General features: G+C 38.8%; 1 protein-coding gene across 1 annotated transcript in view; it reads right to left on the bottom strand.

Moving 5' to 3' along the window:
- PLD5 (phospholipase D family member 5) overlaps window positions 1-15,866 on the bottom strand; it is a 138,434-nt gene that overhangs the window by 50,432 nt on the left and 72,136 nt on the right. Inside the window, exon 2 of the mRNA XM_089528402.1 lies at window positions 5,778-5,914. Coding sequence (XP_089384528.1) covers window positions 5,778-5,914 — 137 coding nt within the window. The remainder of the gene's footprint in view (window positions 1-5,777; window positions 5,915-15,866) is intronic.

Here is a 15,866-nt window from a genome sequence, read left to right as displayed (position 1 = left end):
TTTTTGTGGGATTTTCGAGTTATGTGACTGTTTTCTGGAAGAGTTTATTCCTAATGTTTCACCAGCATCTGAAATGGATGACGAGAGACACTGCAGACTGGGTCAGCCAGAAAAATCAGCCATAGCAGAACACGTTGTAAACCATCCGAGACATAAAATGCTCCTTGAAAACACTGAAATTCTGGACCATACCAGCAACTATTAGGGCAGAATGCACAGGGAAGCCACTGAAATCCATAAACACCTGGACAACTTCAACAGGAAAGAAGAAACCCTTAAAGTAAGCAAAGTTTGGCTACCAATCCTGAAAAACACCAAAATCAAGACCAAGACCATGCAAATGAAAACCATCCAGGGTCAGGGGCTTTCCTAGCAGACAATGGATCATTAATTAAATAAACATCTTGAGGTCTTGCCATTCAAGAACAGACCAACACAAAGATTAACATGTAAATCACTTCCTCTCAACCACGGGTCACACAGTATATATATATACCCCACTCACTATTGACCATAAAATCATATTTGAAGTCTCATGATTCTGAATGTGACTAATATATTATGAAAGGTTTGTGGGATGCCACAGATGCTCGAAAACCCCACAAAAACTACAGAAGTAGTTTGGCTCAGCTTCTGGAGAAATAAAAGCGGTCTTAGATATTGCATAAGCCTTTATCCCAATCACTTAGGGAATGAAGAAAGAACAAAAGGGTGCCTAGATTGAATGTCACCGGCATAGCAAGTGATTAAAAGTTTTATAAAGCACTAATCCATCTGTGGGTGTAAAGAAGGGAATAATGCACCTGGACAGAAGCTTAGTTTTGTGCTCACTGCCAGATTACCAAAGGTTGGACTAGTGAAATGCTCCAGGCTTCTCATTCATTAGAGGCCCAGTGCTTGATGAATGTGCAGTTGGCTTCTCATTCTCCCCCAATCAACTCCTAATTATCACACTGCTTCTGTTATCAGTAATATTTTTGGATTACTTGAGTAACTGTGTAAAAGTGCATCACACTAAACAATTATAGCACTATGATTCCACTTTAACTGTCATGGAAATAACACATTACCAATAACATTGTCTATAATTTACTACTTTTGGGTGTAACAAAGGCATAACAGTATTATTTTTAAAAAGCAGTTTAAGGACTAGTAATTCATTACTTTCTAGTGCACTGAGTAACGATTGTTTAGTACTCTTAAAGTGTCACTTCAAGAGGAAGTCATTTTGGATTGGGGGATTGTTTTGTATTTTTAAGTAAAAACAAATAAAATAAATTAAAGGCAGCATTATATTCCTTGAACATAACACAAAATTCGGGGTTGAGTGATATCTTAACTGAACCACTAAGGTGTCACAAATGTAGCAAGTGATACATATAATATAAATACTTGGGCGCGTTACAGACTGCCCCTTTGGGGCGGCCTGTAGGCGCACCTTTCCCCGGTGTATTGGGGCCTCAGTGGCAAGAACGGCAGCCGCTGAGGCCCTGATCTGCCGCAAAAGGCCACTTCCCCGCAGCCTGGAAAGGGGTGTCCTTGGGGCTTCAAGCCCCAAGGACACCCCACGGCGGCGGGGAGGAGGAGAAAGGGGCCACTTGGCCCCTTTCTCCCTTGCGTTGCTGGGTGCAGCCATCTGAAGGCTGCGCCCAGAGATGCAAACCAGCGATGCAAACCAGGAAGGAGCTCCGAAATGGAGCTCCTTCCTGCTCCGCGCAAAGGGCGTATTAAGCACCCTCACGCGGAGCGACGACGTCACGTCCGCGCCGCCCCGTATAGAGGCGGCGCGGTCGTGACGTCATCATGGCGGCCCCCATGTGGAAGGGGCACCACCATTTTGTATGGACTCAGTCCGTACTAGGGTTAGGGGGGTGCGGAAGCACCGCCCCTTCCTAACCCTAGTATGGACTGAGTCCGTACTTAAAGGCCCATTTGTAACAGGTCTTGGTAAAAGGGAAAGAAATAAGAAATTCAAAAAGCTGGCCTAGTGTATGGGCCATAGTATGGTGTATGTATCTCTAAAGCTGCAACTGGCCAGATGATGTAGCATTGTGCAAGAAGACTAACTTGCAAGATGGAGATTATAGATCCAGTGATTAACAGAGAAGGTATCAATCTCTCTCTCTCATTTCTGCACAAAAAAAACTGGTTGTAACCTTTAAAGATTTATATGGCATGGTACAGACCACACAAAAGCACTGTCCTGGTGCTGATTTTAGGGTTAGGGACCGTGCAGCAACCACATGGTCCCTAACTCTAAAACATGCCAGCAGCTCAAAAATGGCAGCACCCATGTACACGTCCACACATCGCGCTGCGCCAGTTACATCACGAGTGTGCCACTGGCGCACTCGTGACATCACTCAGGAGGCGCAAAAGAACCCAGTTTTTCCAGGTTCTTTTTACTCCAGAGTGATGGCGCATGGTTTGGGGGCTGCGCCATCCCTTCGGAGTAAAAACAGGCACTGGCAGGCTGACGTTTCTCAGCAGTCTGTACTGTGCCTATGTTACCTTAGATTTCTCCATTGCCTTGGACAAAGCAGACTCGAGTTAGTTTGGAGCAGAACTTTAGGAACAACATGACAATCTTTATGTCTACCAACCTTGAGAGTAAATTTAGATGTTATGCTAGATGGGAAAAAAAATTAAAGCCTGATTGGTAGTCATACCTACTTGCTAAAAGGAAATAGAGCCCTCAGTGAAGTGAAGACCTATACCATTATATCTGATCAATAATTCCAGAATTCAAAAGCTCACATTTTTTGTCACTAAAGTGATACAATTAAGGCTTTACTCTGACTTTTGTATTTTAAAGCATACTTTTAAAATCATAAAAAGTTAAATATTGAAAAAATGTAGTAATGATGTAGCACTCTTCAAATAATGTATAACGTTAGCAAGTTAGTTTAGGTAATAAATGGAAGGAGGAAGAGCAGAAGCAAATAATTACTTTTTAAAATGTTTTAAACTTTGGGATAAATGGAGTTCTGAAATTTTCTCTTCAATGTCCACAGGTCAGTTTGTTCATGCATTTATTTGAGTTATCTGTTCTTTCTGTTCTCAGGACAAAAAACAAACAAACAAACAAAAACAGACAGGCACATCTCTGAATAAATAGCTTCATGCAATTTTGGAAATATGCCCTAGCAACTCCAATATCCTTGATTGTTTTGGGATTGGACAAGATGTTTCATTGTACAGATAAAATGTATTTTAAGGGGGGTGGGATATTAGGATTTGGATTTAATTTGTAAGCCACCCTGGTTGTCCTGGACAGAGGGGTGGGACAGAATTTTTTTAAAAAATTTTTATTTAAGTAGCCTGTAAAGAAATTGTAATGTTATCAAATTATAATCTAAGTCTATTATTTTTCTTTTTTTCCTTCTTTTTGTGTGTGTGTGTGTGTGCGACTAATCAAAGTGCTATACAAAAGTTCCTAAAAGCTGCTAAATTTAAAGCTTCAGAGAACTGTGCAGTTCTTCAGCTTAAACTCCAGGAAGTTCTCTGATCTTAATGAATGGAAGTTTCAGCAAAGTTTAAGTTTTGTAAATCCTTCTCTAGGCTAAGTGATTGTAGGCAGTCAGGTACAGGATTAAAGTGGCCTCTTTCCTGCATTTACTCCTTTCCCAGAAATGTAATTTACATGTCTTATTGAGCTTTTTTGTTTGTTTTGTTTGATTTATTTATTTATAGATAGTGTATTTATTTAGGCAGGCTTCTAAATTTTAACTATGGAGTTGCAGTGTGTGAAGCAGTGTGCTTTGTGTGTGTTTGTCATGTGTTTTAAATATGCTATTTGAGAGACCGTATCTCCCCATATGAACCAGCTAGAACCCTAAGATCCTCAGGAAAAGGCTTTCTCTTGGTCCCACCACCATCCCAGGCTCCCTTTCCTGGAAGTAAAGGACCGAGAAACTGTAGTACATTCACTGGTAACTTCATGACTTGAAGGCTAGTGCCTTGTGCCTAGTCCGGAAACTTTAACTAGTGTAAAATATGGCAGCCAGGCTGGTCACTGGAAAAATTAGGAGTGACCGAATAACACCTGTCCTAAAATCTCTTCACTATTATTTTCTGGGCACAGTACAAGGTGTTGGTTATAACCCTTAAAGCCCTACATGGCTTGGGTCAAATCTATTTGAGGGATCGCCTACTCCTATATAATCCGCCCCACACCTTCGGGTCCTCTGGGAGGAACCTATTGCAGCCTTTAAAAACCAGACTAACTGCTACCTCCCAGAGGGCTTTTTCTACAATTGCTCCCAGACTATGGAACGGCCTACCGGACGAGATCCCTCAAGTTGCCAGCATAGACAGGCCTTTCCTGAATGTTGTATGGAACTTTCCTGCATCCGGCCACAGAATGGTCACTCCTCACATCATGTATTAGCCCACCACTCTGTTCTCGTTATATTTTTATTGTGTTATTAATAGATATTTTAATCTCCAATTTTAATTGTATCATGTTTAATCCTGGGGGTTTCCTGCCTCAGATTCCCTGCCTGAGAATTCTAAATACCCCTCCTTAAAACTGCCAATCCCAGAATGCAACAGGAGGCAGCTAGAGCAGTTAAAGTGGAATAGTAGCACTATAAGAGTATAGTGTGATAAACACCATGTTTTATTTCCCACCCAGGGAATTATTTCATTTGATTTTTTTAAAAAAACACATAAACAAATCATTATCCACAAGAAATCTTGTGGATAAAGACAGCAGGTTCTTTTGGGCATGGGGAGAGGATGTCATCAGTGCACCATTGGCACACTATGATGTGTCCACAATGCAAGCATGGCACCCAGAGTTGTGGACGCGGCACCGTGCTTGTGTCATGCATGCGTGCCACGTATGGACAGCGCCACATAAAGATAGCACCGTCCATACGTATTAGGGTTCCTGTACGCTCTGGAACCCTAATTTCGGCACCGACACAGTGCTTTCAGCCTGTCTGTTTGGGGCCTATGAAGGCCATATTCTGCTAATATGGGTCAGCAGTCAAGCCACTGTACTTGGCTATAGTACTGGACATTAAAGAAGTTTTTACATTGAAGTCTAAATTACCTCTGAACTTCTCTCATGTGAATATGTGGTTGATATAATATGAGAGAGAGGAATGTGTAAAAGGAATACACAATCTGGCTATGCATAGGCAATGGGAAGAATCATGTTGATGAATGATGTTAAGCGCTGTGCAATTTAAAAAGCTTTCTGTTAACACAAAAAGAACCTTGGGTTCAAACAGTTTGTGTTATCAGGTGCAAACATTTTGAAAGTAAGATTCTGAAATTCTGATTATTGCACTGGATGTATGAATCCAATACAGTGGTCCCTCCACACTGAAAAAACTGCAAATAAAAAAACAGTATTCTTTTTACCAAACTGAACACCTCTCTAGGAATCTCCAGGCCCTTCAGTGCAATTCTGTCAACATCTGCCAGAGGTTGATCAAGGATTCAAGGTGGAGGACCTATAAATGTACAGAGAAGTGTTTTTTCCAGGAACTTCTAGGTTCTCCAGCACAACTCTATGGCCAACTTCCAGCAAAATTGCACTGGAGGACTTAAGAGATTCCTAGAGAGAACCTATTAATCAAAACCACAAATAATCAAATCTGCAAAGTCAAAGCTGCAAATGTGGAGGACCAACCATACAAAAAAATAAGCATTTTTTTTTCAGTAAACGTAGTCAAATTTGTAACCTTGTATAGTTTCTATTTTTTTCCTGGCATATTGATATTGTCACCAACCCCTAAAGAGAAGTTTTCTTTGTTACCTCTTACCGACAGTTATTTTGACAGTTCTTTTCTGAAAGTCCATCCTCATCTTCTCCCACAATATCCACAGCCGAAAATATCAGTGCAACCAGAATTGCAAAGCAGCAAACCAGTGCAAAGATCACAATGCATTTTTGCTGGGACTGAAAGAGATTAAGGAGATTAAAATGGAGACAATAAAAATGCTAGGAAATGAAATTATAATTCTCATACTTCTAAAAAGAACTGAATATGTTGTAACGAATGTTAGTATAACAAATTTTATAGACTAAATTGTTTTTTTTCCTTTAGAACCTCATTTGGTTTGAGCTGAAAACTTATACAAAATCACTCCACAATATAGTGTCTTAATCTTGATAGGAACATTTACTTATTTTTCATGGTCTTGCCACAATAGAAATTCATATTAAAATCACCCCTATTAAAATTAATGCCTTAAGAATGGGCATCACACATTAGGATATGGAAGAAAGATATTTTTTTAATAAAATATGCCAATCATTTCCACTCTGAGATAAAAATGGAATCACAGGCACTGAGATGTGAGCATGAACATAAAAGGATAGCTTCAGCTGAGAGAAAAACATGGTGAATGATTTGAGGAAAACCTTTCACTTAATTATACAAGTGTAAGTAAGGTTATAAAGAGATTAATTGCAATTTATCTCAAAAATTATTATGCAAGGTTGTATACAATCATAACTTGCAACAGAAACCCAGTTCAGAATTTAATCAGCAGAGGAGAAGCTACTGAAGAGAGTCACAATGACACATACACACACCCTGAGAAAGGCTCTCCTTCCATATAGGCACATGCAGGAATAGAGAAACACCTTTCCTTCAGGTCCAGAAAGTCAGCATTCTGAAAGGACCCTGACTGCCCTTATTGACTCCACTCCCATTCCATTCAAGTTTTACTTGAATGGAATGGGAGATAACTGAGATAAGACAAATCATCCTTGACTTATCTCAGTTATCAGTACAGCTCTTAGGCTCACCAAGCTTTTCTATTCCTTAATTGTTGCTTCTTCTGACCTGAACTCTAGAAAGTTCTCTGTTTCTAGACTACCTAACAGTTACCTGTAACAACTCAGCTTTGTAATTCCCTTCAATTCTAATCTTATCTATAGACAGTAGGGACTGAGGAACCAAACTAATGAATTCCAACCAATTCCAATGACTCAGATCACTAAAGCATATTTTCACTTTCAGTGTTCAAATTTAATGATTTTCTGAGAAACTACAAGGAAAATTGAGAGAGTTAGTAATTTAACAAGTTAACTTGTTAAGTTAGGTCTCATCACTATGCACAACATAATGTGGTGCTACATGGTAAGCTATATTACTTGTCGAAAGCCCACCAGTTCCATTTGAAATCATAGTGACAATTCACATAAAGTACCATGAAAAGTATGCATGCAGCTTTCACAAAAGAAAGTTGCGTCTACTAATTACCCCAATCCAGCTAGACCAGAAACCAGAGGTAAAAACTAAATGTACACCAATGTATATAGTATTATGCACATTTGAAGATGGATGCTGTCTATCTTGCATGGCTGAAGATATATACCATCTGATTGAGGTGCATATCTATACATTAGGGAAATATCACATTTCATTCACAGTACAGGATTCATTCACAAGATTTTAAGTAGTTTTGATTCTGTGTTTTTGTATAAGATTACCAGCCACCCTGAGCCTTAAGAAAAAGAGCACAATAGAAATCAAATCAATAAATCAATAAAATTACAAGCCAAGCCCAAAACCATTCTAAATTTTATGCCAGTCTCATGGACCTTTCTTTCATACTACTTGGCAAATAGAAGACCTGCTCATTAAGTCTCCTGTACATCCATTAATGTTTCCTAAGTTTTGTTGGGCATCATGAGCTTAGGAAATACCATTTCCCAGAGGTTCTGGTACCCAGGATGTGCTGATTATGCTTACAGCAGCATTCCATGTACCAGGACTCCTGGTAAATGCTGTGGCAGAATTCTAGGGCTTATGTGATGCTCTGTTTCTAGCTAACTCAATAACTAGGCTTCGTGGAAGAACCAGAAAGAGCTTATTGCAGCAGCTCAGAACAGAAATCCATTTTTTTGCCAGAACTGTCTCATACATTCATAATCATAACAGTCCTTTAGCCCTCTTCATGTCTACACCACCTCAGTCTCTTGCATTCCTTTCTTGGCTAAACAACCTTGGAGGCTTGTGGTAACAGTATGTGTTTTTTCCACCATTAGGCTCTGCACCTGTTTACAACATCAATACAAGCTGTAAAATTGAAACTACTTCTAACTGATAACCACAAGCTCAACATAAAATAATAAATCCACGGGAAAGGAAATTTACAAAATAACAATCAACATAAAATCATAAATCCATGGCAGAGGAAACCTGACAAAAGGGACCCTGACAGCTTAGTGATAGTGTCACATTTTCACAGTGACTCCTGCATACATTTAATGAAAACAAAAGGAGACTCTTGGGATGATGAGAATGGGATCCTAAGAGGCCAGATGCACAGTGGGAAACTGAGGGAAGACAATTTTGCTACCACATGTTCAACATTGCTTATAACCCCATATTCTTTTCTAAAATGTATAACTTAAAAAAAAAACAACCAACTCTGTATTTCTAACAACAATGTTCTGAGAGAGGTCACAGTTAGAATAATCCCCAAATTACAGGATTAAATAAAGTAAAACTCCAAAAGTCCAGCATGTGAGCTCAAGAATAAAGTACAATTTGTACTACGGTATAGATTCTCAATTTCTCACATTTGCAGACCATTTGAACATTTCTGGTGGCTTCACCAACTTTATTTAATACATTTTTAAAATTCAACAAAATCATAGCAACTATTTAACTGAATGCTGAATGTCGCTCACTGAAAACCAGTGCTCCAAAGACCACAGTTTCAGAAGTGTACTAGTGTCTTCCAGGTCTCCTTTTTTTTTTACCTTCATATCTTTTCCCATTACTCTATAGGAACTTACAAGCAAATATATAATAGCTTAGATGCAAAACTGATTTGGTGTCTAAAGTTTAAATCAAAGCACAGAAATAATTTATGTGGACTTGAATGTTATTGACAGATATTCATACACCAATATGACATTTCATTTTTGCCTTATTTATAGACATTGCTTGACACATCTGTGGCCTATACTGGTCAGTTTTCTTGCTATACAACTGGAGCTTGGAAAGAAGATGTTTAGAAAGAAAGTTACTTTTAATCACATTTTGTAAAAAAATAAAAATAAAATAAAGTACTACAAGCTGCTTTTGTGTAGTACAAAACACATTCTCTTCTCACCATCAGCTCAACATATACAACAGAACACAAGACACAGTATGAGTCACAGCCTGTAACTTTAACAGTACATTAAGAGCTTCAGTTCCATCAAAGCATAGTGTCCATAACAAGGGAAGTTGTAGTCCCACTTCCCACCGCTTTGGTAAGACCTCACCTGGAATATTTGTATCCATTACTGGACACTGAAGTTCAAGGATATCAACAAGCTGAAACGTGTTCAGAGGAGAGCAACCAAGATAATCAAAGATCTGGAAACCAAGCCTTATGAAGAATGACTTAAAGAGCTGGATATGTTTGACTTCGAGAAGAGATGCTGAAGAGGTGACCCGATGTCTTTAATTATCTGAAGGGATATCATGTAGAAGACAAGAGTCATCTTGTCTTCTGGTGCTCCATAGATTAGAACATGAACCAATTGATTCTAGTTGTTTTTGTAAGGGAGAGAATGTTAATGTTTTGCTATTCTGGTCATTTTCCAGGATTGTTTGCATAGTTTTTGTATACTTGGTTACTTGATTATATATTTAATTGTATTTAGGGTTTTCAAATATATTCTATGTTCTGCAATTATAAACTGCAACAAAAATTTGTTCTGGTGCCTCACATCAATAGACACACCACAGAAGCAAAAGCAGCGGACAGCGACCTTATAGAGGGCTATGTTTAACACATCCCCCACCCATTTTTAAAAAATTGTAACATTTTAACAACTGAAACAGGTATTTATTTAAAGGGGGTGCCTTTAGAGTGCAGGGGATAATATTCTCTTTAAAAAACTGAACAACGTGAGGCTGTCTGGTGCTTAACAGAAACTCTTTCTGATCTCAAACTATCCGGAATCCATTGCTTGAAAGCAATGTGTATGTTAATCATAATGTGGAAAAAGGCTGCCATAAAGCTACTTGGAATCAGTTGTTCTGTCATGAAACATTTTGCCATAAAGTACTATGCGTGTTTTAAAAGCTGTTGTAGGAAAACAACATTCTTATTCCATTTTCTCTTCAATAACATTTAGCAAGGTTCAATGAGCCTTACCTGTTTGTTTTAAACATGAATAGAAAAAACTTTTTTTTAATACCAAACACCTCTCTGGTCAAGATATTAATTTATTTATTAAGGACTCAGTGAACAGGATACCTAGACATACTTATTCAGATATTTATCACAACAGATTCCTCCTTGCTCCCTGTACAGAGCATTTCTTTGGTTGTATACCCCACAACTGTTCAAGGTGGTGCCATTCCAGTTTTCCAGCTGCTTTAAAAATGTCCCAGATACACTTTCCCCTCCCATATTCCTCCTTAGTTCTCTGCCAGAGAGACAAGAGGGGAGGAGGCAGAATCGTGCACTTTTGCCCAGTAGGCTTGGACAAAAGCAAAATGCTGCAGCATTTGATAACTTGTGCACTTTTCCTCATTAATAATGTTGTACCATTTTGATCACACTTGGTGTGCATCTGCACTATAGAAATAATGCAGTTTGACACCACTTTAACGGCCATGGCTCCATCCTACAGAATCCTGGGATTTTGTGAGATCCACTAAAGCCCTTGTAAAACAACAAATCCCAAGATTCTATAGGATGGAGCTATAGCAGTTAAGGTAGTGTCAAACTGCATTATTTCTACAGCGTACATGTACCCTTTGATGCACCCTTTGTAAATGTACCTTTGGCCACATGTATCGCAATTTTCATGTAAAATGCTGGAGTGTACAATATTGTGGAAGGCCTCTGAGTGTGACCTTACCTAACAAGTTATGCTAAAGATTAATATGCAAGCACTAACGTAAAAGTGACTATCAAACTGTTATTTAAAATTAGAAATCAGACTTGAGATGGTATGGAATGTGTCAAGTAGCTACAGGTTTTTCTTCATGTGAACTCCATTATGATACACAGGCCCATGACTTGAGTATTTTCTAAAGACTGTAAAAACTGAATATATATTTAGAGTTTAACAAAACTAGTTTAAAAAATCTAATATTTTGAACTATTTAGCATGTTATTTCAAGATCATAACACACAGGTCCAAAACACACTGCAGAAATAATCCAGTTTGAAACTGCTGTAATGGACATGGCTTAGTGCTAATCCTGGGAATTGTAGTTTATTGTGGCACCAGAGTTCGCTGACAGAGAAGGCTAAATGTCTCACAAAACCACAGTTTCAAAAATTCCCTAGCATTGAGTCAGTTGAGTTAAAGCAATCACAAACTGGATTATTTCTACAGTGTGTTTCGGACCACAGACACACCACCCAAAACAAACTTTTATACGTTTAGCACCACTGACATTTTGATACATTAGAATACTAAAGTGGTCCACTAAAATTAAAGGAGAACAGAGACAATGGCACCTACCCTATATAAACATGGTTCCAAAATACATGGAAAAGTGACTGCAGCATAATAATTCTAAAAAGCATTTGTTTAACTTTCTAACCTGTCATAAGGTTAAACTAACATCTTTAATGTGAACCATAAAGATAGTCTACTCTCCGAGTATTGTTTTCAGTGGTCTCTTGGCTCACAATATGAATACACTGCCAAAATATATTTACATTTCATTTACTGCAACAGAAAAGCAGCCAGCAACCAATATTCAGAGCCATCCACATCTACTTGGTGGTGTTTTCGCTGCATAGAGAGGTAATGTTTATGAAGAAACAACATGTACACACAGTATAATATAAACCAGATTCAGTGGCCTTCAACAAACTAATAGCAATAGCATGTACATTTCTATACCACTTATCAGTGAACTTAGCACTCCCTAAGCAGTTTACAATCTTGGAGCCAACTGCCCCCAACAATCTGAATACAGTGTGCCCACGCCATATGCAGGAGCACTATATGTGGCTTTCAGCTTACACTGAAGCCACATGGCAATGCAATGAATGGCGTGCGTGCCTGTGGTGCACACACGCTGCTGTGCCACCACGCCCAAGCTCCATTATATTCAGTGCAGCTTGAACATATGAGTTTTTTGCCTTACACGGGAGGGAGGTCTGGAACAGATCCCCTGCATAAGGCAAGGGTCCACTGTACTCATTTTCCTGATCTACAAAAGGATGGAAGGCTCAGTCAAATTTAGAGCCCCTGGGATCAAACTCACAACCTTGTGGCTGCAGTGCTGGCATTTAACCACTGTGCCCCTGGGGTTATAATTTGGTCTAAATGTACTGTTGCCATGCTTAAATTCACTGTTACACTGGCACTAAAGAGTCAACATGGCAGGCTTCTTTCTCCTTCCTTCCTTTTCCCAACTTCTATAGTTGCCCTAACATCGGCTCCAGGGAGTTTCCAAGAACTCAAACACCTCTCTTGGGGCACATGGGGATGCTGAAAAGGGTACATCCCTCCCAATTCTGTTGGATTCTGTTCTTTTTCCAGTGGCACTCTTCTGTGGGAGAGTGCCCTTCTACAGGAGAGCTACAAAGGAACCAGTAGAAGGAGTCGATACTATGTCCATTATGGGAAACAAGACAATGGACTAGATGGATCCCTGGACATAATAAGCTAGGCATTTTTATGTTTGCTATATAAACACAACAAAATTATGTAATCATCTTTATGTATTTTGTACAAAATTATGTGTCTTAAGAATATGGTCATAAGTATATGCCTCGCAGTTATAATATATAAAGAAAATTACTTTTCCTTTGATTTATTTGAAAGTACCAGGTTTTTCTAACTGTACTGAACACAGTGTCACCCCCCCACACACACACACACATATACACATTTTAAAAGAACTTGTGTAATAATCTGTAGTATCATCTTTCTCCATAAAACACTCCACCTATTTCTTCAATAAATGAACAAATATGTTCATGTGCAATCTGTGCTCACAGTGCATTCACACAGTTATTAATGTACTATGAATATTTTAAAGAATAATCCACTTAAAGTATTTCTAGTTCATGTTGCCAATACTTAAACATCCTAAATAAGATCTGTCTATTCTAATACTCTGTTTCCTGAAACCACCAGCTAACTGTTTCTGAAAAGCAATCCCATGAAAAGTGCAATGTTCCCCCTTTAAAAAGCCAAAAGTTGGAATTTACACCACTCTTTATCTGTGACACATTTTACACAGTCTGAAAGAAAAGGAGATAAACAAATTCAGTTAACAAAAACTGTTAAAAGAACAAAAATAATATGCTGTTTGCTTGAAGACAAAACTAGAATAAATGCTTTAATCATTTACTTTTCTTTCATGATTTCTGTATGATCTAATATTTTCTTTTATTGGAAATGCTGATATTATTATTAAGAGATAGGTATATGCATAATTTCATATGAAAACTAACTAGACAAGATGGCTACTAGTAGATTTCGAAACTGACAGTATTACCATTCTGCATTTACTACCATCTCCTTCCACCATTTTTATAATTAATCTCAAAGTCAAAGGGCATCTGTTAGGCACACACACTACCAGTTTCAAAGTCCATGCATTTTAGTTATATCACATTAAAAAAGGCATTAAATACATTTATTTCCACTTTAATTGCATCATGAAAGTATACAAAAAGAATATCAAAATGGCAGATATGCCTGAGATGCACCATTCCACACCACCCCTCCATCATTTGCTATTATTTACACTGACTGAGTAAACTCTCTCTAAGCACCATTACATTTGAAATTGTTATCTTAAATTTTAGCCACACATAGTGGCATTCTGCTAGTTCAAGAAAGGAAAAAAATGGAAAAACAATGGAAAAACAAAAGAGAGTAGGGATATGAAGTCTAAGGCTTTCATGGCTGGCATCCATAGTTTTTTGTGGGTTTTTCGGGCTATGTGGCCATGTTCTGGAAGAGTTTCTTCCTGACGTTATATATATATATATATATATATATATATGCTGAAGATGCCAGCCACAGATGCTGGTGAAACGTCAGGAAGAAACTCTTTTAGAACATGGCCACATAGCCCAAAAAACCCACAAAAACTATAGAGTAGGGATAAATTGCAAATGACAAAGATACAAACACAGAAGTGTTGAATTGTTTTCTTATTCTGTATTTTCAAGTCAACTCAGACTTATGTAGACTCTATCCTAGGGGTGATTGTTTTAATTTGGGGGGACTGTATGCTTTTATTTTTGCAAGATCTATGCTAAGGAGGTTTGCCATTGCCTCTTAGGTTGACAGAGTGTGAGTTGAAAGTCACTTCATGAATTTGTATGGATGAACAGGGATCTGAATGCTGTTCTTCTAGAATTCTAGCCCAACACTTAAACCACTACACCACACTGGCTCTCTGTGTTAAATACAACATTAATTTTAAAGATAGTTCCTTTTGGCCTTAAGAAGACTGCAATATTTGTCAATACACAATCAGCCACCAGAAATTACAGAGCTATTATCCAAATGCAAATATCATTTTCACATCAATAACAGGCTCTTGTGGTATATCAAAAAACATCACATTTTATTATGGCAGTAAAGAAAATAACAATGGAACATTTTTGAATAATACCAGCCCCCAAAGTGAGAATATAAGTAAGTGCAATCTGCTCCAAATTCTATTGAAGATAATTCAATTTAACCTTAATATTTTAGAAGGCCTGCAACCCATCCCAAATTTAACAGACAAAAGAAGTGGACATGTCTTCCTGGTTAAATTTTTTATTTTTTACTGGTTTATTTAGTTTTTAAAATTTATTTTACACCTGAACGGACTCCATACGGTGGTTATGGCGGCGCAAGAATCACCTCTCTAGGAAGGCTCCAGAGGGTGATTGTAGGCTGCGGGGTCGGGGCTGGCTGGAGTGACTTGCCAGCCGGTCAAGCGGGTCCCCCCGATAAAGGGGAAGCAGAGGGGCTCGACTGGTGACCCCACGCTTCGGAACTCTTGCCCTGAGGAGAGAAGGGAGAGCAAGATCGGAGGCGCGGAGACGCGGAACGCGAGCCGCTAGATGCCGGCGCGGCCCGCGGACTGCGAGAGGCGGCGAAGCGAGAAGGGAAGCCCGAGCGTCCACGCCCGCAGCGAGGAGCCACAAGCCGCGGCTTGTTGGCAGAAGTGCCGCCACCACTTTTAACTTTTTTTCTCTGGAAAGAAGACAAGAAGACAAGAAGAAGATAGAGCTTGCCCAGGTGATACTTTCTACTGAAAGGGAGGGATCTATCTACAGGCTAGAGATTGAAAAGGATCAAACAATTAGAAAGCCGGCTGATTATATTTAATTCCAACCTCCTATTTGAAGGGGAGAAGGCGAAGTGAACTAAGTGAGATTTTGAGCTGCTGACTGAGGCTCGAGCCATAAGGGAGAGAAACGGTGTTGTGCTGTATATTTTGTGTACTTCAAAGACATGGATACTGACTATTAAATTAAGCGTCCTACATTTGCCTTCTGTAAAAAAAAAGTGGAGAACTGAGACCCTACATCAGACAAGTGGGAGAGATAACTATTGCTGAAAGGGAGTGTGGAAAACGACAATAATGGAGCCCAAGGCAGTCTGAAATTTGAACAAAGACTGTTTGTTTGTTTGTTTGTTTGTTTGTTTTTTCTTTTCCTCTTTCTTCTTCTTTTCTTTTCTTTCTTTCTTTCCCTCTCTCTCCTTTCTTTCTCCCTCTTCTCTTTTTTCTTTTTATTGGTTTCTTGTTCTCTTTCTTACTTTCTTCTCCCTCCTTTCTTTGTTCTACTACTCTCCATATCTCTAGCTCCTCCCCTTCTCTCCTTGTTGCTTCTCTATATCCAAGGTTTCATGCAGGTGGCTTCAATCAAGGAAGAGAAAGCAGCTGGACAAAATTACTACCAAGGTGGAG

Source organism: Sceloporus occidentalis, unplaced genomic scaffold, assembly GCF_023333645.1.
Source record: "Sceloporus occidentalis isolate IW3139 unplaced genomic scaffold, rSceOcc1.0.p SCAF_6, whole genome shotgun sequence".
In the NCBI taxonomy this organism is placed as follows: domain Eukaryota; kingdom Metazoa; phylum Chordata; class Lepidosauria; order Squamata; family Phrynosomatidae; genus Sceloporus; species Sceloporus occidentalis.
This window is presented reverse-complemented; position numbering and strand designations above follow the sequence as displayed.